Source organism: Typopeltis vanoorti, chromosome 2 (assembly GCF_054136105.1).
Source record: "Typopeltis vanoorti isolate ZY-2024b chromosome 2, IOZ_Tvanoo_1.0, whole genome shotgun sequence".
Classification (NCBI taxonomy): Eukaryota; Metazoa; Arthropoda; class Arachnida; order Uropygi; family Thelyphonidae; genus Typopeltis; species Typopeltis vanoorti.
In genome coordinates this window covers 50,032,227-50,057,009 of record NC_143550.1, presented here as the reverse complement: position 1 = coordinate 50,057,009, position 24,783 = coordinate 50,032,227, and the positions used below count along the sequence as shown (strand labels likewise).

At 35.3% G+C, this 24,783-nt stretch overlaps 1 protein-coding gene across 4 annotated transcripts in view; it reads left to right on the top strand.

Moving 5' to 3' along the window:
• CSN1b (COP9 signalosome subunit 1b) overlaps positions 1-23,960 on the top strand; it is a 279,185-nt gene extending 255,225 nt beyond the window's left edge. For 2 of the 4 annotated variants that reach the window (XM_090404895.1, XM_090404886.1), the window contains one exon: positions 23,647-23,939. In XM_090404895.1, the coding sequence (XP_090261021.1) occupies positions 23,647-23,721 (75 nt within the window). In that variant the 3' untranslated portion in view covers positions 23,722-23,939. Of the gene's footprint in view, positions 1-23,646 lie in introns of all 4 variants that reach the window. The other 2 variants (XR_016549486.1, XM_090404906.1) reach the window with 2 other exon arrangements.
• Positions 23,961-24,783: the final 823 nt, after the last annotated feature.

Sequence of the window (24,783 nt, the reverse complement as noted above, 5' to 3'; positions counted from 1 at the left end):
TGCAGTAAAGCTTTCACATTCCTCTTGAAATTTAGTCTCTTTTAATGATGCAAAAATATTGAGAGCTTTTGCCTGAATATTCCCTGTACTAAGAGGTATTCTTTTTTTGGTTACAATCCTCAATCCAGAGTGATAGAAGATGTTCCATCTCGATCATTAAATGGCTTTTGTTTTGGGTGATCTACATGCTTAAAGAAGGAGTAGCAACCAACTGGTGGCAAAACAGTCATTATTTACTGAGACCCCCTTCTGATGCTATGATCAAATGTAGCTCTCTGTGACCTCAAGGTCCTCCTTTCACGTGCTGCTTGAGAAGGTTAGCCTTCTCAAGCAGCACGTGAAACAGCTCAATAAATTCTCCTTCATTCTTATTATGATACTTATTATGATATTTCTCTTCTACCCAATCAATGTTTGGATAATTTAACTCACCAATAATGATTACTCGCTTAGTACTCATCAGGATAATTTTGTGATGCATTTCATTGTCCCCAGGCAGCTGAACCATAGGTCTATAGCAACATCCCACCCTCATATAGCCTCAACTTCACTGGCAATTATTACTATTATTGCTTTTGTCAGTTTTCTACCCTAACTGGATACAAATCATCTGGTATGATTAGTAGTGCCCTCTCTTCCTCCTCTTCTATCTCTGCTGTCCTCTCTGAAATTACTATACCCTTTATACTCGATTCCAGTAACTACAGCTGACTCCAATGGCTAGGTTTCACTTTTTTTACCAATAATTTTATTCCAAAACATGTTCACAAAGGCAGCAAACTCTACCTCTGTGTTCTGGTGGTCCTTGCATTTGTGTATAGACAAGTTATTTCCTGTCTTTTTTTGTATATTTACTCTTCTTGATCCGGATGGGCAAACTTTCTGTTTTGCATCTACAGATGCTCAAAATCTGAACCAAGAGTGTAAATTTCCACCTCTTCATCAGATTCATAACTATGTTTAGCAACATTCATATCATTGTCATGTTTGCATACCATAGCTGAACTTGTACATTCTCACCATTCCTCCCATGATTATAATTTCCTTGACTCTCTACATTGGGTCTCAACTCAATTAATAATTTCTCCAGGCTCCTGCTGTCTATTCAAGTACAGGTCATCTCTCTTATACTAAATCTTTTTTATCCTTAAACTCACTTCACACCTCCAAAAACTCTCATACTATATTTATCATTATTACTTAAGTCATGAGTTCCAACAAGCACCATCATGAACTTTACTTTTCTTTTCTGTTTCTTTATTACATTAAATTTCCATATCTTTAATTTTTGCTCCAGGTAAGCATTGAAGTAGTGACTCTTTCAGCAAGCACAAATTTCATAATTGAATCACCATACCATATTATTGTTATTATAATTATTCATTGTTACCTTACCTACCTCAACATTTTCTTATTTATTCTGGGGTTGCTCATTTTCCTTTTCCTTTCTGAGTACCCATCTTCTTTACATCTTCTGTACAGTTTCTTTAATCATTTCTTGACTTTTTCTAATTCTCTTTAGTAATTTGTTTTAATTGGAATATTTCAAAGTTATCTTCAACACTGGTGTTGCAGTGCTTCTGTTCAGCTAAGCAAAGGGTTCCTTCCATCTTTAGGAGCTTTGTTCTTATGGGTTTTTGTTGCCATTTTTAAAACCTAAATTTAACAATATATCTATAATTATATTACTAAATACATTAAAAACTACAGCAGTATATTAAAGATACAATTCACTTATAAAAACTCAATAAATCAAGGGGGAAAAAATCAATTTTACAGGACTTCGTGAAAACATGATCACACACAAAATAGCCTCTAACAAGATTACAGATCTATACCTTAGATATAGTGTCAGCAGTCAAAGAATTAGCATTGTAATACAGCAGCTCATTTAGCTTATTCATTTCCAATTTGGTGAGACCTTTTGTGGTCAATTTAAAAGTAGTAAAGCCAAATTCTCGCTATGACTTTTATTTACATTTTTATGTTTTTTCACCAGGGCACATGCTGACTTGCTAGGAAGTTTCAATATGCTTTCTTCTTTTGCAGAACATGAAGTTCGGATTTTTCTGTCCTCGAAAAGAACTTCACCGCATGCCTCCCTAACTGAATCAATGTTTTCTTCAGAATCTGCTGCTGAGTCTCCAAAGTTTGGTTCTTGTTTTCAAACAAGGCACAGAAAATTGACATTATTTTCTTTTGTTAATGGGAATTTTATCCAAGGGAAAAAAGTAGTTAATTTTGATTGCATATGTATCCAAATTGCTCATTAGATTATATACAAATGGAGAATGCATCATCAGCTTAATAAAACCATCTGGAGGAGCAACGATTTATTGTAGTGAAAAAACATTCTTTGGTGTTCCATAAATGTAGAGACAGAGGATAACCAAATGCAGAAGTGTTTGTAGAGCTTATGTTTCCACTAAAAAGATATTTGTGATCAAAATTAAGAATGCCAGTAGGAAATTCCATAGGCAGGAATTGTAGCATTATCTCTAGTAGTAAACGAATGACAACCAAACATCAAAACTTATGTTTTCAGAGTCGCAAATGTCTGAAGCTGTGAAGTGTAGAGATCATTTCAGAGATGAAATTTGAGTTAATTTTTTATTTATGATGATTATGATTTACTTGGTAGATTATGGAGAAGGTTAGATAAAAATTTTGAGAACATAGAAGTCAGACAACTAGAGTATAATTGACTGTCAGGTGCACCAGAATGTCTGTTGTGTGTATTTTTGGGAGTCCATATATGCTAGATATAGTGTTATCCAGTTATTTTCCATTGAATTCCCATTCACTGTTCCTGAAATGGTAAAGTTGTAATTATTCTTAATGAGCTGGAAGTTGGAAGTTTTTTTTAATAATAAGGCGTGACACCTTATTATTGAAAAAGCATATTTCCATATGCCAGTTGCCTTTTGGCAACTGGCATATGGAAATATGACTTCTGCATTGCTTCAACCTTGGTATCACCTCTGGCTCCCACTGAAGAGGCCTCAATAAAGGTCAAAACCAGTCTGGGTAGTGACCCTTCCCATAATGCATAGCATTATACATGTCCACAAGGAGATGTGTTTTGCATTATGGGATACTAAGGAAAGTGATGTGAACTCAGTCCACCTTTGCCATGAGTTGCCCCAGTCCTGAAGATACTTCAGGCACAAACTTTGTTTGCTTACACTTGGATAAAGGGTTTAGCTAAATATATAATTTATATTCTTGATCATTGCAGAACTGTTATTTCCAACTTTGGAATGTTCAACAACCTAAACCAGCCATATGTGTGAAATGTATCAAATAATTTATGCTTTGTATCCATGATTATTTCAATAGCATCCAAATAATGTTATTTCAGTTTTAATGGACACTTCTCATCCATGTATTTATTGATGTGTTGTGACATGTTAATAAATACACAGTATGGTGGTAAAAGGTTGTAGCATTAAGTTAATGACAAACAAAGATATATCCTGTAATAAATCCTGTAATCCTGGTCTGTCTCTTGATAAAACAGTATAAGATGGTACCCAGAGGTTACTCATCATCATCATCAAATTCCTGACATATACCCTCAGTGGATGTACAGGATCGTCTGATCAACAGTTTTCCTCCACATTAATTGGTTCTCTCTCAACATTCCAATATTATCAGATCTTATATTGCTGTTTTTAAGTCACTTTTTTTTTACTGTATCAATCCATCTACATCCTGGTCTTCCTCTGGGTCTTTTTCCTGCCATCGTGGCAAAGAACAGTTGTTTAGCTAATCTTTCCTCTCCCATTCTGTTTAGCTGGACATACCATCTGTGATTAGTTCTGCTAACACATTCTGGAATGCTAACAATGTCATGTTCTTTCCTAATATCCTCATTTTTAATATGATATTGCCACTGATGCCATTTGTTCAGTCCTCTAATCTTTCTCAGGATTCTCTTGTCAGAGGTCTCCAGTCTTTTATCAAGAGTTTTATTTCTAACTCAGCTCTCAGGTCCATAAGTTAAAATTGGTTTGAACACTGTCTTGTATACAGCTAGTTTAGTGTTTGACTAATCTCTCTCTTATTCCATATAAATTTATTCAGTTGACTTCCTACCATACCAATTTTGATAATTCTGCTATTTCCAAATTTAATTTACCATCTTCTCAAAAAATTGTGCTTAAATAGCTGAAATATTTTACTTGTTCTATAGGTTCTCCATTCAGGATGCAGTTGATGTTTTCAATGTCCTCATGTTTTTAATGTTGATCTTCATACCACATTTATTACAGCAGTTATTCAATTTGGTCAGGGTATCCTGAAAACTTGTCCTGGATTTATATAAAAATATAACATCTGCATAAAGTATGAGATTCACATCTTCAATTTTGAGATGTTCATCAGGTTTAATTCACCACTTTCCTTCATAATATGATCCATATAGATAATAATAGTGGAGATAATGTACACCCTTGTAACACATCTGATTTTTACCTCACACCATCTTCCTGTACCTCCTTCAATTCTAACTGCTGACTTACAGCTTAAATTGAGACTATGTATTGCTTGATATAATGTCACGTTTACACCATATAACTGTAGCATTTTGAAGAGCTTTCCTCTTCGCACCTTGTCATATGCCTTTTCTAGATCAACAAAACTTAAATATAAATCCTTGTTTATATTTAAGTTTTGTATTTATATTTAATCCCAAGATTTCTCAACTATTTGTCTTAAAGTGAAAATCTGATCCCAACAACCTCTATTTTTTCACAAAGTTTCCTTTCCACAAGTTTTCTTAGCTGTTTCTCAACTACACTTGTATAAACCAGGAATACTCAGGAGGGAAATACCTCTGTAGTTCTCGCATTCAGCTTTATTTCCCTTTTTATAGATGGATACTATCAGACCTCTGCTCTAATCATCTGAAATTTGACCTTCTTACTAGGCTTTCTGAATTATGCAATGCAGCCACTGTAAAACTTTATTACCACCATATTTTAACATTTCTAGTTTGTGATAACTTTTTTCTACTTCAAGTACATATATATTCCAGATGGCATTCTTGTGGAGTGTTTTCTACCACCATGCTGTCACTGCTTGTTTCATTTAGCAATCTTTGAAAATAATTACTCCATACATCAAGAATATCTTTATCCTCAGTTTTCATGTCTCCTTTATTATCTCTTATTCCTTTTACAGTGCTCTTTCCTTCATTTCTGAGCTTTTTTCAATAACCTCCGAATATTTTACTACCTTCCTGATTACTTTTTTTTTATGTTCTTACATAGAAAATAAATATCAGGAATTTATGTTCCCATGACTTTTCTTTAGCTAATTTTACACAGTGCTTTACTTTCTTACATTTTTCTCTGTATTCCCTAAGAGCACAAGCTGACTTATTTGCCAAGAACTTTCGATATGCTTTCTTCTTTTCTTTGACTACCTCTTTAACTTCCTGAGTTCACCATGGAGTTCTGATTTTTCTGTCTTGCAGATTACCTCGCCACATACCTCTCTGGCTGAATCAGTCAAAGTTTTCTTTAGGGCTTTCCACTGAATCTCCAATGTATGGTTCTTGTTTTCAAACTCTCAGTTTTTCTTGAATAATGTTTGTACATTTGAGTCTACAGTTCACATGTGATAGCTGTTCAGCTTTTATTTGTTTCAGATCTTTCCACTTCAAAGTCACAGAATCTCTTCTGTTTGCAGCATAAAATCCATTTAAAAAATTTTTCTCTGAACTTAATGACAGAGAAATCATGGTCTCTTGATAAAACAGTATAACATGGTACCCAGAGATTACTCTCTATCCAAAATACTACAAGGTCTTGAATAATCACTTGGCAAAAGATCCAAGTTCTTAGTTTACTATTATAAAGAATGAATGTGTATATTAATCTTGTGTCAGACATCTGACACACTTAAGTAAGAATGTAATATTAGCTTTTTATGATTTGTCATTCATATTAGAAACAGTTGTGAGTGGTTCAATTTCCAGTTTACTGTATATTTTGAATTTTAAATTTTGTATCTACAAATTTTTAATTGGAAATATATTATAGAATATTTCTTTCCTTTTCTAGTTATCTTTTAAGCTGTTGCAATTTCTTGTAAATTATGCTTTGCTGTAGCTATTAATAGATTACAATGGCAGTCTGAAGTAGTAGTGGGTATGGATTTAAGAGACAATATCTTTCCTAAAAATAATTATGTGGCTTCCTTTAGTGTCAAGGTAGAACAAGTTTTTAGGAAGCTCATAATGAATTAAATAACACAAGTTGCATACTGTGACTTACTACAACTTTGTAGTGGCAGCCTAAAAAGAAATAATAATAAGTACATACAAGTTCCATCATTTTTAACCGGTGGAAGAACTAATACCTGTTTTAGTGAAATTATACTGTCAAATCAACCATCTTAACTGAAAAGTCACTCAGACTAAATTTCAATTCAAGAGAAGATTCAGGGAAACCTTTATAGTTAACTTCTGTTTATCTGATCTTGCAATGATCAGAACAGTAAGTTCTGATAATTGAAGTTTTAGATTAATCTTAGATTACTGTGGTTATCTTGAATTGACAAACACTCATGAAACTTCAAAACATGAATTACCTGTTTTTTTAAAATATCCAAGACTGGTAGCTTTCATACACTCATCCAAGCAATCTTTCCTGTATAACAGTAGTTTTATCTATTGTGTTCATTAAGATTATTTAATAAACAAATAGAACTGATATAAGGACTCAAAGTTAACTTGAAATCTGTATGGCTGGGCTTCCCCATTCTTCGCATGATGTAAGTCTACAACCAGATATGTATAGGACTGCAAGGCATACTTCATACCTGTAGACTTGTGGATTTGAAATGGAAATTTACTTACTGAATGAGAAGAAGAAGAATCTCCTCCTAAAAGTGGGTGAGCTAGAGTCCTGTAAATGTCTTGAAGACCCAGATCTCTATATTTCTAATTGCTCTTCTTTTTTTTTGTGGAGTGCCACCAGTAATAAGAAGATAGGGCTTTAGGATTCCTGAGAAAATCATTAATTATTGTTGATTGAATCTTGCACTTTACATTCCCTTAGTTCCTTAATACTACCAGAATAGAAAACACTACAAGACAAGCTAATACCTTGAATATACAATTGTACCTTGGTTTGCGAGCATAATTCGTTCCGGAAACATGCTTGTAATCCAAAGCACTCGTATATCAAAGCAAATTTCCTCATAAGAAATAATGGAAACACAGATGATTCATTCCAAAACTCAAAAATATTCATATAAAAATGTTTAATACAAAATACATATACCTTCGTATACCTTATATATATGTGTGTGTATACCTTTTTATATTTTTATTATTTAAATGTAATATACATAAAGTAATCGAATTTATTAATTACATTACAATTACATATTACAGTAATTGTATTGAATAGGACAACTTTCATTGTCACTAATGGAATCACTGCTATCTGTTGACTCTTTTTCTTTTTGTGCGACTTTAACACGGAACCTATCCAATGACACTTGCTTTTGCTTCCTTTTGATGATTTCACGGAAATATGACATTTCATTGTCGTTAAACAGATTCATTGCTCGCACTGCCACCTTACTCGGGTGGCTTTTCTACAAAATTTTGCACTGTTTCCCACATTTTACACACCTCCCTAATCTCATTTGAAGAGAGGGATGTCTCTGTCGTTTTCTCCTTTTCCTCAGACGAGATCTCCTCCGTTACTTCTTGCTGTTGCTCGGGATGTTGTCCTCATTCACCTCCAGTCCCATGGTCTTCCCCAAGGACACAATTTCATCGACAACTGGCAGCTCCTGTTCATGAGCAAACCCCTCGACACAATCAGACCACAGTTTTCTCCAAGCAGAATTAAGGGTTCTCTTGGTGACCCCATCCCAGGCTTTATCGATGATCTTGATGCAGTTTACAATGTGGAAATGATTTTTCCAAAACTCTCGGAGGGTAAGGTTATTTCTTTCGGTCAAAGCTCGAAGCATCGCTGAAATAGTGCCTTGGTGTAAAGCTTTTTAAAGTTCAAAATGACCTGCTGATCCATGGGCTGGAGTAGTGTTGGGAGGAAGGAACTTGACCTTAATGAACTCTAATTCTTCCAGTAAGTCGTCCACAAGGCCTGGAGGATGAGCCGGAGCATTATCCATAACCAGCAAGACTTTGAGTGGTAATTTTTTTTCTAAAAGGTATTTCTTCACTGCAGGACCGAAGACCTCATTAATCCACTCAACGAACAAGATACGAGTGACCCAAGCCTTGCCATTGGGCCTCCACGTAACGTTTAACTGGAGGGTGAGATGGTCTTTCATGGGCTTGTGACCGAGCATTGCATTCTCTTCTGCTGTAATGTAGGTCCTCTTTGGCATCTTTTTCCAAAAAAAACCCCATCTCATCGCAGTTAAAAACTTGCTGTGGCAAGTAACACTCGGAAACCATGAGCTTCTGGAACTCAGCAATGAACGCCTCAGCTGCCTTTGCATCCGAACTCACAGCCTCTCCATGCCTCACAACACTATGGATGCCACTTCTCCTCTTAAAGTTATCAAACCATCCCCTGCTCACCTTGAAGCCTTCTTCGTTTTCTGTAGACATATGGCAGTTTACTTACAAGGTCGACGTACAAGACCCTTGCCTTCTCACAGATCATGTTCTTGGTCACAGTATCACCTGCTAGTTGCTTCTCATTTATCCACACCAAAAGCAACTTTTCTACATCTTCCAGAATATGTGGCCATTGCTTTGATACTCTTGTGACTCCTTTTGCTACATCTAGATAGATCCCTTAGTTCTTCTTTAATACTGTGCAAATCGTTGACGTAGACTTCTTATAAAATCTTGTGATGGCAGCCACTTGCATACCTTGTTAGTGCTTCCTGATGATTTCCTTCTTAACTTCCACCGTAATCATCTCCTTCTTCTTACCGCCTTCCTTTTCAACCCTTTTCTTCATTGGGGCCATTGTCATAGTACAGTTAATAAAGAACAGTCACTACATTTGGACACAAAATAAAAAAAATGCTTTACGCATACACACGTGGTCACAACGCTAGCACGAATGAGGTATGCCGACTGAGACTGAGCATGCGAGACGATTACCCACAATCCCGAGCGGCTTGTGATCACGTGATGCTCGGCAGACAAAGCATATAGGTAATACTCATATTGCAAGATCTCGCTCATTTATCAAGTTAAAATTTATTAAAAAATTTTGCTCGTCTTGCAAAACACTCGCAGACCAAGTTACTCACAATCCAAGGTACCACTGTAGTTAATCCATAGCTCATTATTGATGAGCAGTTTTTTTAAATAAAATCAAAAATGAAACACTAGACATTACAGCATATGTTACTGAAGATTGCATCTTCCTTATCTATATTTTACTGTACTAAAATATAAATAGTATATGTTATATTTATTAATGATAACCAATATGTGATTTACCATATGGTGTTGTATAATATTAAATCATATCTCATTTTAAAGTTTCTAAGGTTCTGTTTGTAAAGTTTTTAAACTACGGAATTTTACTTTTTTCTTTTAAATTTAATATTCACAATTTCTCTTAAATGAGAATTTTTCTGTTTATTCTTGTCACAAAATACTAATAATGGACTGTACGTTTTAGTATATAAGGTAAAAAGTAAAATTTAATTAGAATTAGATATTGAAAAATAACATCCCAAATTTGATTGTAAACAAAAAAAAAATTATTATATTGGTACAGATAGTTCACATGATACGTTTGTTTAAAAAATACTGAGATAACAAAAGAAATTCTAAGCATATACTTGATACTGAAAACAAATAAAATGAATTAATAAAAATAAACTAATACTAAGATTGAACATTTACATTTATTATTGAAATGATTTTTTTTGTGCGGGGAGGGGAGCATTAATTGCTTCGTCTTGAAAGTCTGGATCTTTGTTAAGTTACAAATAAGCCTGAATCATATTTTTTTGGTTTTATGTAGGTCTGATTGTTTAATTCCAATTTTTCTTTAACTAAATAATAGATTTTTCTTCAGAGTACTGCTCATTCAGCTTAGAAATGCTCATTTTACCATTGTTACATTTTAAATCCAAAGATGTTTCAGTGTTTAGTTGTATATTTTTTTTTGTAACAATATACATTAATACCATAGAATAAGGTGGATTTTTTGATAAGTGTAAGCCTTGAAAGTTTATTTTTCACTTGGTTAGAGTATAATAAATTTAGTTTAATCCTTTATCCAAGTGTGAGCAAACAAAGTTTGCGCCTGAAAGTATCTTCAGGACTGGGGTAAGGTGGTACAACACCAGGACAACTCGTTGCAAAGGTGGAGCAAGCTACCAACACTCCTGTCTCAGTATCTCCTAAATGCAAAACACATCTCCTTGCGGATATGTCTAATGTTATGCATTAGGGGAAGGGCCACTACCCAGACTAGTTTCGACCTTTATTGAGGTCTCTTCAGTGGCAGCCAGGCCCAAGTTGAGATACCAGGCAGAAGCTTTAGCAGGTCATCTCTACCTATAGGAGTTGCCAAATGGTGTGCCACCCTTTTTTAATAAATTACTCTTGTACCACCTTACCCCAGTCCTGAAGATACTTTCAGGCGCAAACTTTGTTTGCTCACACTTGGATAAAGGATTAAACTAAATTTATTATACTCTAACCAAGTGAAAAATAAACTTTCAACATCTTTCTCTAAATCCAGAGTAATTTATTAAAAAAGGATGGCACACCATTTGGCAACTCCTATAGGTAGAGATGACCTGCTAAAGCTTCTGCCTGGTATCTCAACTTGGGCCGTGCTCCCACTGAAGAGACCTCAATAAAGGTCGAAACTAGTCTGGGTAGTGGCCCTTCCCCTAATGCATAACATTAGACATATCCGCAAGGAGATGTGTTTTGCATTTAGGAGATACTGAGACAGGAGTGTTGGTAGCTTGCTCCACCTTTGCAACGAGTTGTCCTGGTGTTGTACCACCTTACCCCAGTCCTGAAGATACTTTCAGGCGCAAACTTTGTTTGCTCACACTTGGATAAAGGATTAAACTAAATTTATTATAAGTGTAAGCCTATTTTAGAGAATCTTTCTCAAATAAAATCACTCTTTACAATAACAGATTACATTAATAGAAATTACATCTACTGCTGCAAGTTTAGCAACTAATATTAGATAATTATTAAGTTCATTACTAAATGTTTGGGTTTATTATTATAAATGAAGTGAAATTAGTTTTCCTTCAAAATAATTGTCAGTAATTATTAATAGTTATAATTATTTTAGTAACCTTGCTTTAACACTACATATTCATAGACACACATGAAGTGACTGGGATTATGGTGTGAACTTTGGGGATATGCAAATTATTTTATTTCTTTTGCAATGACAACAGGGATTTTCAGATCACATGAGATTATTTAAAAAATCTCGAATTTCTTGACAAATATTTCTGCTATTCCTAGCCCCTCTGGAATTTTAAAATTACAAATTTTCCTTGGAATTATCAGGAAGGAAACCTTATGTTGAGCATTGGCTAGGATTAGAACCAAAGAAGATAAAGCAGGGTTTGTCTAACAGGTATCAGCAAAAACTAGATATAAAACCAAATTCACAAAATCATCCAAACAACTTCAAGTTAATTAAAATATGCTCATAAATAGAAGTGTCCCTAAATACAGTAAAACTTTTACCACTGAATCACAAGCCATTTACAGACTAGGTATAAATCATCCAGAGATTGAAAAAATTTTAGGATAAATGTGCTATGGAAACTTTGATTATCAAGAAAGAAGAAATATTACAAGCAACTTGTTGATGGTAAACTGCAAAGAAAAGATAAGCTTTAATATTAAAATTAAAAATATAATGCAAGTAATGCAAAAACAGAAAAGAAAAGTAAACGAAATCATAATTGTAGTAGGTACCAACAGTTTAACTGGCGATAAATTCAGTATGAGAGAGGACATGAAAGGTTTGTTGGAAGAGTGAAGAGTGAGAAAGTGAAAATCTTTAGTATTTTACCTCGCTATGATAAAAATGAATTAAAAAGAAGGGCTATGATGGCAAACGATTCAATGCATAGGCTATGTAGTAGGAATGGATGTGAGTTTCGGGGAAGATTGGATTTGTATAAGAGGGATGGCCTATACCTGAATGCGTTTGGTATCAGGAGTCTAGAAAAACTAATAACTGGTATGAAACCTAACACAGAAAGTCAGGGAAACTAAATTATAAAGGGAGGAATGGTGTGAATGTGAGTGTAAGAGCAACAATGGTATATAACTGTGTTAATGATGGGAATGGGCTTTGTCATGGAAATGTTGTCGAGGTGAGAACGATTTTGGGTTTGCGTTCATCCGGTTCAGACCCATCATGTGTGCAAAGATGTCTACATGTGTAAGGCATTAGAGAAGAATAGAGATATGCAAGTTGTCCAACTGTGTCAGGCATGCTGCAAAAAGAGTATACAAAACATGCAGATAGAGTATTATATCTGCACACGAATGCTAGGAGTATAAGAAACAAAGGGGTAGAGTTTGTTGCTTTAGTCAATATGATGCAACCTCAGATTGTAGGAATTAGTGAGACCTGGCTATCGGAATCAGATCTGCTGACTGGTATCGAGTGTCATGGGTACAGTTTTTTTAGGAAGAATAGAGTGGATAGGAAAGGAGGGGGTGTGCTGCTAATGATATCAGATTACTTAAATCCAGTTAGAGTTGAGACCTATGATTGTAGTAATACTATTTATAATATTTCATGTGGCAGTGAGTTTGAAGCCATCTGGTATGAGGTGGAATCTAACAAGACAAATTACATAGTGGGGTGTTGTTACAGACCTGGTGGATCAGTTGCTGGTGATGAAGAAATGCATCACCAAATAGAAAAGGTGAGTGTGAAAGCAGTAGAATCTCATGAAAAGAGTGAAAATGCATTTATTGAGCTGTTGTGAGACAACTTCCTCAAGCAGCATGTGACAGAAGGAACTCAAGGTCAAAGGGTGTTAGATTTGATTATAGTGTCAGAGGGCGTTTCAGTTAAAGACATAACTATTCTGCCTCCAGTTGGTGACAGTGATCATGCAGTACTCACTTTGGAAGTGACTAAGTTTATGAATGTTCCATTCAGAAAAGGTTACATGCTGAACTACAAAGCAGGAAATTATGACCAACTGAGGAGTATACTAGTTCAGTGGAATGGGACTGGTTGCTGGATGGAAAGAATATCGACAGTGCATGGGAAGCATTTAAACATTACTTAAATAATGCGATATCAGAATGTGTCCCGAGAGTTCGAAGAATAAATAGAGTAGGAGTCAAATGGATGTGTAAACTTATTAAGCAAGAGATTCGTAAGAAAAGGACGATGTGGAAGGAATACCGGTTGCATAAGGATGACGTCTGTTATGAATGTTATAAGCAGCAGGCTAGAATAGTCACAACTGTTGTACAGAAAGCAAAGTCTGATTATGAAAAGAAACTGACTATGCATGCTAAAGACAACCCACAAGAATTCTGTCGATATGCTGCAAGTAAAAGAAAGAATGAATATGAAAGAATAACTCTTCTAAATCCAGATGGCATGAGGGTTACAGATGCAAAAGAGGTTGTTCAGTTAAATAAATTCCGTGTGATGATACAGCATTCCCCCTTTTAATGGGAGTTCACGCATCTGGTACCCCCCCCCCCCCCCCCCAATTTTATCTGAGCTCCGGAACTGGCATAGGCTGACGAATCAGACCTATGGCTGTATTCCTGACTGTAATCCGTGTGTGTCCTCGGACCGGTTTACCTCCTTGCGGGATGAAAAACACCAGATAAACTGGCGGAAAAAACCCTGCTGTCCACGCCCAAGACCGGCTAACTTGGCTATGGCTGAGGAAGATCCTTAAGCTCCTCACGTCGTTGATGGGAATCGAACCTAGGATACTCCTTCCCCAGGCATATGGTTGCAAAGTGCAAAGCCACTAGGCTAACCGCGTGGACTGTTGTTCAGTTAACGAGTGCCCATTTCAGTAAAAACTATCAACCTGGTGAATGCTACATTGAGCTCACTGTTACCTCTTCACTAGATGAAGAAACGCAGGTGTGTGTGAGGAGGAGGTATTAGAGCTGTTGCACAAACCGAATAAGAATTCAGCAACAAGGACTAGTGGAATATCAGCATGTGCAAAAAGAGTGTTCAGCCGAACAGGCCATTCCTTTGACCAGGATGTTTAATATGAGTCTCAGAACAGGAAAGATTCCACAGCAATGGAAGGAATGTATGGTAATTCCATTGCACAAGGGTGGTGCAAAGACTGATGTATCCAACTATCAGCCAGTATAATAACCCTTAAATCAATTTTATCTCAAGCAACTCTGAATTACTCAGTCATGGCTGTTACTTTACTTAGGTTACTCAGGTTCAATTTGTTTTTATGAGACAGTGCATTGGTTTACAAATATCGGCAAGCTATTAACAAAACCAAACATGTTTATTTTAACTTAAACAGTTTATATACAAAAGTAAATAGGACATATCACGTGTCTGATTCTCCACACATTCATTAAAACAATTCACTTAAAACATTAGACAAAGAAATTATTTACTCAGCTTATTAGACACGTGGATGGATTTTAGCACACAACCTTACTCTCATTACAAATAATATAAGGCAAAATTATACTATATACATTCTAAGCATTATTCAAGTCTACAATATTCTTTTAAGCACATTCAAACTCACATTCGTTTCTGATCTCTTCAACACATTATGCCATTCGTTAAACAGAATCAACATCTACTGTCTGTACACACAATCTAGGCTATTAACATAAAGCAATCTACTTACAAGCTCACCATATCATGTACATCCTGGATCCTAAAGGGTTAAGGGTGAATTCTGCTGGTTCCTTTCTTAAACTTGCGAGCAGGCACTATCTGACCGTAGTCGCCTGGCGATTTCCTCCCTAGTAACAGTACTGCATTTCTTTGGCAATGTCAGGAACTTGTTCGGCTGCAACGAATCAGCACTCACGTGGATCGGTTTATTCATCGAAAAATTTTAAGGAAAAATATCTTGACATACATTCTCTGCTGCCAGCAAATTCTCCATGTTTCCGGGACTACTGCTCGCGAGACTATGACTCTTCCCCCCCCCCCTCGAAAAGCTTGCCACAGGAACAAAACAATAAGAGAGAGTGAGAGCTCTTCGTCCCTCAATCTCTGCCTTTTATATCATTTGTCGTCCCTTTGCCTTCCTTCCAAAACTTCCCGGATTTACTGGAAGCACCCTTATCACCCACGCTTATGTTAGGTTTTGGCGGCAAAACTCATAATCCGGTGACCGTAGAGACTGTTGTTGACCATTCAGTTTTACTAGCCTAATCCCGTTTGATCTTTTTAGTTACAATTGCTTGTGGTTCTACATTCAGTTATTCTAACATTATATTACAAAATTTATTACATTACAGTAGGTTACTGTAATGTAATAAATATTAGACATACATTTCTAATTATATGTGTTTTGTGGCCCATGTAAAATCGATATAGCTGAAAAATATTTATATTTTTCACCACAAGAGATTTTACAGACATACGGTTATTTGCTGATGATGATGCGAAGATAGGTAGGGTAATCAGGAATGCTGTTGACATACAGTCTTTGCAGAATGATTTGAATAGGCTGGAATTGTGGGCTTGGGAAAATGGATGTCAGTAAATGTAAAGTCATTCACTTCAGCATGATTAGATATTCAATGTCTTATTATTTTGGTGGGATTAGGCTAGAAGAAACTGATGAGGCTAGGGATCTTGGAGTGTTAATAGATAGGGAGTTGAAGTTCAGGGGCCATGTGGCAAAGATTGAAATACAACTCGAAAGATAATTGCAATGCTGAAACGAACGTTCACATGTAAAGATAAGGATGTTATTTTGCCTCTTTACAAGGCCTTGTTAAGACCTCACTTGGACTATTGTGCGCAGGTCTGGTCTCTTAGTTTCTGTTGTTATTCTGATATATATTGGAGAGAGTACAAAGGAAAGTGTTAAAAATGATATCAGGATTGTGGAATACTGATTATGAAGACAGATTGAGATTTTGTAGACTGCAGACACTAGCAAACAGGAGAAAAAGGGGTGATATGATTGAGACTTACAAACTTCTGAAAGGGTCATACAGGATTTCAGTTGATGGAATTTTTCAATTTATGGACGGTGGGGAAAGGACAAGAGGGCAACCTTGGAAGCTGAGAATGAAAGCCCCAAGAAGGGTGTGAGGGCTAGATTTTTCTCTCAGAGGGTGGTGTGTGATTGGAATGGATTGCCTTTGGATGTTGTGAGTACAAGCAGTGTGAATGAATTCAAGAATAAGCATGATAGCTGGTGTGTGTAGTATGTGGCCTCCCTCGATGAGTCTCTGACTCCCTGGAGGTCTCTCTTAATAATAATAATAATAAAATAATATTAATGAGTAGAGGGTTTTTGTAAATGTTGATTAAATTTTAAGTTAATGACTGAACATGGAGAATTTGTATGAGTTTAACTTCTTTTATGAAGTTTTTTGATATACTGTGCCTGTGTGTCATTCTGTTTCTTTGTTCTATGGAAGCAGCTGTACTAATACTAATGTCTCATCCAGCCTGCCACCATTTAAAGATGAAATTGTGTGTAGTATTATACAATATACTTACACTGTGGCAGTACCTGAAGCTGTTGTGGCATGTACGGTTCCTGCCAGGAAAAAAATGTGTCAAATGAAAGACAGGGATGTGAATGTGTGCACCAGAATGTATACAGTTCCAGTTCTGATTCATTTCAATGTTGGTATCTCAGGTTTCAGTAGCAGTGGAAGTGATGCATTAGAAATGAGTGAGCACTTGCAAAGAGAGAGAGAGATGAGTAGCTTGATCAGGGTTGAGGAAGGCATGAATGCATGGTGTCACTGGGTTTAACTTCAGATAGTGTGACTGAATTTCTGTCTTGATGGTCTTGATTGTGTTGGTGAATGAAGAGAGCTATATGGAAGGACTCTGACATTTAGAGAGATTGTTCCCAACAAGTGAGGTTGTTTGGATTGAGAAACTAGAGTTGCCAGATTGGAAAGTAGCATTTGGCCTGGAGGATTGGGGGGAGTATTGCCTTTGGGGAATTGGTGGATGCATAATATATTGCAGAACTGGGTAGAGTCTGAAGGGTAGTAATAATAAGTATGGGAATAGTGAGAGTGACCATATAGTCTTGACTTTGAGGATGAGTAGACATGCAGAAGTGTCAAGAAGGAAAGAATTTTACATGGAATTATAAGCCAAGTAATTATAATAGTCTCACTACCAGCCTGAGGCAGTTCTATGAATTTGAAGGAAAAGATATCAGCATTGTGAGAGCTGCTTAAGAAATATTTGTTAGCAGTAGTAGATTGCATATCTTGAATGAAAATGATAAAGCAATTTGGAGTAAAGTGGATAACAGAGGAAATGAAACAGAAACTGCAGATTAAAAAATGTTGTGGATTTTAAAAAGGAGAGAAAGAGGTACAAAGAACATTTGTTAGGATTTTTTATGTCACTCCCACCCGTGAAAGATTGCAAACTTATAGTTACATTAGCATTATAAGTAAACTTAAAGAGTTTAATTTTTTTTGTTATTTTTTTATGTTGCTCCCACTTATGGAAAGTCATTTGCAAACCTATAGTACATTTTGTATCGTCAGTGGGCAAAGGATTTTTTTTTAAATTTATTTTTTACTTAGTCTCACAAACCAGCTTGGGATAGTTTTGTGAATTTGATGGATAAAAAGATCAACATTGCATGAAAGCTGGATAAGAAATATTTATAAAACATTTTTTAGCAGCAGTAGCAGAAACCTTGCTCCAGAGACCAAACAAATTCTTTCAAGTAATTTAATGCCTACAATAAGCAGGGTGGTGGTTTCACATCAGGCAATGAAATTCATCTCCCACCTAAAGACATTTACAAACATGCATACCCATAGCAGGATTTGCACCCACACACCCTGTCATTTGGAGAGCAAGTATGCCAATATGATGTATGCTTCTGTAATGGTTAGCTGCTAATAAGTTTCTCATCTACAGAAATCAGATGGCACTGTGTACCTCTGCATGTGATATATATATATATATTTATTTATTTTCCATTTTTCATGCCATCTTGCAGCTGAAATAGTACAGCCATCAATTGCAAGATGTGGAAATATTAGGAAATAGAAGATGCAACCCTCAACCCACTGCATGTGAACAGTGCATTTTCATATATCAGCCACAAGAAATTAGAAGAAACTTGTCCAAACTGGATACTGAAAACTTTCCTGTTAGTATTTCTTTGTACATTTATATCACATTGTTTATGATTGTGATGAAGATTTAGCTCCAAAGTTGACTTGTTCTGTGCTACTTGTCCAATCTTGATACTTGGAAATTAACCCATGTTGAACCCATTCTTAAGAAGGGCAACAAATGCTTATCATCAAAGTATTATCTAATTTCTCTCACTTCAGTTCTTTCTTAAGCAGTGAAGAGAAACGTTAAGTCAACTACTACATTATCTGAAATCTCTTAACTAAAAAAATTATCTCACAATAAGGATTCCATCATTGACAATCAGTAGAGGATATTCTTGTATGTCATTCATGTTTAGACACATGTGCCATGGAAAAGTTTGCAGAATTTCAAGTAGTTGCTCATGATATCTCCTAAGACATTTGATTGGATTTACTCACTTTACTTCGCTTATTTAACTGACACAAATACCTGTCACATGGCTATCTTCTGCAACTAGGTTTTGCCAGCTTTCTGACTAGACACACATTATGTGTGATGTTTGATGAATCTGTATCCTAAACTTTACAACCAATGCTAGGAAACCAGAGGGCTTCATTCTTTCACTTGCTCTCTTCTTTTATATATCAGCCACCTCTATTTGGCTGCAGATCCAATTCACAGTTGTTTGTATGAGTCTACACTGCACTCCTCTTTCTCATTTGACAAACCTTGCACCACACAAATCAACAAAACTTCCAGAATATCAACTTCAACAGCCAAAAATTCCAATCTTCAAACCATTTCTTATTGGGGTTCTGATAACCTTGTTTATTTTAATGCTAACAAAAATTAATCCTATCCTATCATCTTGCAAAAAAATCTTTGACAGCTCCCAAATTTCTGTACAAGACAAAATTTCTGGAAGCTGCAATCTTTCTTGACATAAATAAATCACCTCCTCAGCATTGAAGAAATTAGATTTTCTCTTTTGCTCAAGAGAGAATCAAATTTCCTTCAGCTTTATCTCTGAACAACTATGAACTACAATGCAAATCACAAATTCATCTAGCTGGTGAATACTGCTGTCATATTTGTCATGATATCCCTAAGATCTTCCTTATCTATTACTCAGTAGATAATGAAGCAGTTTAGTTAATTAATGACCTGTCCTTCACCAGTTTACACTCTTTCATACAGACATCCAGTTTCTTCTTCCCAAACAATAAGCTGCAAGTTGGTTCGAATTCTGCCATAGTGTTTGTGATTAACTTTAGGTGAGAGATGAATTTTATTGCATAGTGTGAGATCATTGCCCTCTTTATTGAAGGCCTTGAATGGCTTGAAAATGTTTGATGTTTAGTTTTTAGAGTAAGGTATCCAGATTATGTAAAAATAAATAAAAAATATCTTAAAAAATCAAAATTTAAAAATAAAGAATCCTTAGTTCACCCATTGTGAACATACAGTAGGTTTGCAACCTTTTGTTGGTGGGAATTGCATGGGAGGAGCGGGGGGGGGGGGGGTTCTTCCACACCACAGTTTATCACAGTTGGCAGCAGTCTATTTCCTGAAGAGTAGATTCTCAGGTGTTCAAATTCAGTGTTAGAGTTTCTTCTTCCCAGTTGTTTCCTCCATACATGATACTAGTGCTTATTATGTTGAGCAGCTTCTTGTGTGTAGAGAAAGGGGGGGGGGTGATAATATGTTTTTCTGTACACAGTTTGGAAAGAAGTCAACATATACCTTAGTGTGAGGAACAAACAGTCATGGCACTTGAATAAGATGTAGGACCTTCTTTCACTGTGATGACTACAGCAATCCTACAAGGCATACTTTCCACAAGTATATAATAGTGATCAATGGAAATTTTGGACCATTCTTTCTGTAGTCATGTGATGAAGTTCTGAACTGTTGTAGGACAGCATCCCTTGACCTCACCCAACACTCCAGCTCATCCTACAGATGTTTGATAGGATTGAGATCAGGGCTCTGTGGGAGCCTGTCATGTGTGGTGATGTTCATGTCCACAAACTATGCAGTTACAGAAACAGTCTTATGACACAGTGCATTGTTTTGGTGAAAGAGACAATGGTCAATTCTATAGAAATGCAACAAAGTAGGAAACATTGCATTGTCTAGAATGTTCACATACCTCTCAGAGTTAAATATTTGTGGCATCTCAAACAGAGGTCCAAGGCCAAACCAGAAAAAACAGGACAATGCCATTATACCACCACCTACAAATTTCATAGTTGGGGTTACATATTCTGATAAGAGATGCTCATCAGGCATCTGTTCAGTAGAGAGCGTAGTGTAATTCATAATAGCACAGTTTTCCAAGCTTCCACATCTGACTATACATGCCCTTTACACCACTGAAGATGATGTTGCATGCTGGTTTGGGTAGTGTGGGGCCTCGATTCTGAATGTTTTTGTGTAGATTTGTGTTCCAGTCGATGCCTAGAACTTTGCATTCAGTGTGGCAGGCCAAGAATGGCAGTTTTTACATATTATCCTCCAGTCACATTCGGTGAGTGTAGTGGGTCATCCGCTGTGGGATAGCACTTGCAGTGAACTTCCTGCATTTCCATCTCAGTATGATGTCATTGATTGTTGATGTGCAATGGCCTAATTTGTCAACAGTTTGCCAAAGAGATAGGACTGCAACATGGCATCCTATCACACAGGCCGACCCCAGGAATTTTGCTCCCCCCCCCCCCCCCCCCATTTGGCCAACCTCATTGTTACTAATATCGACATTACTGGGATCGCAATTAGAAGTACTTGCCATGAGCTCAGAATTTTTGGTTTCGGTCCTTTCACTTATTTTCTCTTGTACTACATTAGCTGTTTCAGTTTTTAGATATTTATGCAAAGCCTCGCTTTGTTTCAGAATATTGCATTCTTTTTCCGATTTTGCTTGCGATATTCTGCGCCTGATAGTTCTCTTTCTTTTATTAAGCATACTGGAATGTTAAAATTATTTTAAAAGTCAAATTCTAATAACTGTATCAAAAAAAGTATTATTAACAATCACTATACAACTGTATTTATGTATTTTGATTCTATTTCTTTAATTGGTTTACTCTTAACCAGTTATCTCATTATGATCACTTGGTCTCATTGGTTAAATGAGATTTAACCTCAGGTCAAGGTCAACTCACTGCCAAAAATGGAATCGGAAATAAATGTAAGATAGAAGATATTTTGCTATTGTAACGTCGTCTAATATTAGCAGTGCGATATTAAACGCAGCATAATACTACATTATTTTAAATGATTATGATTTTTAAAAAAATATACATCACAATCAAATTTTATTATGGAAAAATGTAACTAATGACATGTCTGGTTTCAACAGAGAAGAAATAAATGACTTTTATGATTTATTTTTCGTATAGTTTAGGCCAATTTTGCTTCCCCCCCCCCCCAAAAAAAAAAAAAAAACTTGTCGCAGTGTCTATAGCAAACAAATGCTCTCTCTCTGGGGGGGGGGGGGATCAGGAGTAGAGTAATCAATTGATATTTTTCTTCTTAAATTGCTGGAGGTTGTAGTCTTTGGAAATGTTTCACAGGGGAGACTGTTCCACAGAATTAAAGTGGATGGAATGAAAGATGATTGGAATAACATGTTTGCAGTTTGACTGTAAAGGGATATTCACCAACTGTTGCTCAAATATTTGTAGATATGACAGCAATGGGAGTCATAATGGATGCTAGTTCTGCTGAACAGTTTCCATGGAAATATCTTTAGAAGAGATATAATGCAGGAACTGATCTTCTATGAGAAAGTTGCTGAAGAGAGTATAAAAGATGTGTCATTAATCATCTGAAGTGCCCTTTTCTGAACAGTATAAGAATTTTTATGGAGGACTTAGGTGCACCAACTGAAACATGAGCAGTATTCCAATGTTTTTCTGATTTGGATTTATACAGAGTAACTGTTCGGCATTGAAGTACCATCTTGAGTGGAAAAGGATGTCAAGTTTTTTGGAAGCTGATGATGCTATAGAAATTATATGGTTATGCCAGGAAATGGTTTGGATTAAGAGTCATAGATTTAAAATAAAATTTTAAAAAAAAAAAATGTTTTAAATGGAAATTAGCACTGGTTATGAGCTCAGGGAAAGATCATTACTAGTTGAACAAGTAATTTACCTGAGGATACATCAGCCATCTAACGAACTAACTAACTGAACATCTAACTGTTCAGCAGATAAATATAATCTTGTGCAGAAAAGGATGCTAAGTTTGTTGGATTCTGATGATGCTATAGAAGTGATATGATTGTAACTGGAAAGGTTCAGAGTAAGAGTCAGAGATGTTTAAAAAAAACGTTTTGCATGGAAATTAGCCCTGATTGTGAGTTTGGGCAGAGATTGTTACTAGTTGAACAAGTAATTTGCCATTGCAGGACACTTCAGTCATCATTAGTATAGATTATATTTAAGGTTGATCTACATGTGTTTGTGTTAAATTAAGCATTCCATCTGGAATAGAACACACGTGCAGATACACAAAGAGAAAATCTCACCAACTTGGATATAATTGTATGATAGAAATGTGTAAAAACTAGAATTTGAGAATAGTACAAAACATCTTAAGGAATGATTTGTGAAGTGCTGGATATGCATTTTTCTTGTAATCCATTAACCCATCGAGAACCTCTTTAAGTATCTTTTAAAATGATTGAGAGAGAGAGAGAGATGACGAACTGCAGAGTGGAACAGCTTCTCTATTTGGACTTCTTGGAAGATAACTTTTTTTCTGTTCACCATTTTCTTTCTGAAAATCAGATAATAATGCTCAGCCTCTCTTCTTCATCCAGTCTTAGTACCTTAGAGTTTTGTTTCCAGAGGGCATCATTTTAACAACATAGGAATTCTTTTAATCATTAGCATAGAAATTCATTATAAGCAAAATGTGGAAGACCCAGTAAGCTTGTCACATCAGTGACACATTAAATTGTTCCATTTGTACCAGAAAATTGCTATAAATAATTTCTTGCAACTTTTATAATCTGCCTTAACATGTGAAATAACTATTCTGTTATTATTTGAACACACTACTTTTAGAATAAAATATGTATCCTTATAGAACTGTAACCACTTGAGAAAATAGTGTTTGTAGAGTAAAATTTTGTTTAATGAATGACTTTTCTTCAGAATTACATTCCTTTTGTTACATTCATTAATCTATTAGATCAAACAGATCAACAAATCTATTAGATCAAACAAATTAGATTTATATTATAACATAAAAAGATTGAATTGAAAAATGAAATATCAAGTTAGGAGAGAAAAATTAATTTCTCAGTTGTATCATTTTATAATTATTAGTACATTAATACCTTCCTCTTATTCTGCTTTTTTTTTTTACATAGAGTCCCCCAAGAGATGGGTCCCAAGGAGGAGAAATGGCCATGACTCCAGGAAATAGCAGTGCACCAAGGAATTGAAAAAAAAAATACAAAACTAAGTTAAATCATTTCATTTTTTTTTTCAATTCATTTTTCATTCATTTCATTTTTTCCTCCCCACTGCTTTGAAAGCACTAATTATACTTGAAATAGCTTTTTTGCTAAACTGTACAGGTATAATAAATTCATATTACAATAAAAATAGTAAAGAAAGATGTTGTGGGAAAAAAAAAAGCCAAAAAAAATAAATAAATATATATATATATATATATATATATGTGTGTGTGTGTGTGTGTGTGTGTGTGTGTGTGTGTGTGTGTGTGTGTGTGTGTGTGTGTGTGTGTGTGTGTGTGAACATAGTCAATATTAAAATTCTCAATTATTTATAAATTTTATAAAGAAAAATATTGTCTGTAAGATTTTTATTTATATTAATATTAATTCTGTTTTTACCATTTAAGTAATGACACCAAAAACACTATATATAATGTATTAAAAAAAAAAAATGTGAATTCATTTCGATGTTTTTAAGTAACTCAGACTGTCCTGTTGTAAATAATTTTCAGGATATATAAAAAAAATATTTGTATGATCTTTCATCATAATTATTTTAAGTTTGTATGCAATCATAAATTATTATTATTTTCATTTGTTAAAATTTTCTGATATTGCAGTGTTACCGTATTTAGAGAGAAGGAACGAATGAGAATTTTTGTGTGGGGGGCGGGATTACAGTTGCATCCATCTGCTCAGATTTAAAACATTGTTGAAAGTTAAATTATTTCACTCATTTAATACAACCATCAATTATAAAACTTATTTTGTTAATTGATGTGATGGTTAATGCTCTCTCTCTCTCTGTTGTCTGATATTAGTCTATGTAATCTGGTCAATTTTGCTGTTTTATTGAAGGAGTAAAACCTTGCCAACTTCACATTCATTTGAGAAGCTTTTAAATAAATTCCTTTATAAATAAAAGCCCTCATAAATCCCGTTAAAGACATAAATGCGTATAAAATCCTGCTCTGGTCAAGCTAATGTGGCTCTATGAGTTTGTATAAGGTTGCCTTTAAAAAAAAAAAGTTCCTTGCATCCTGGATG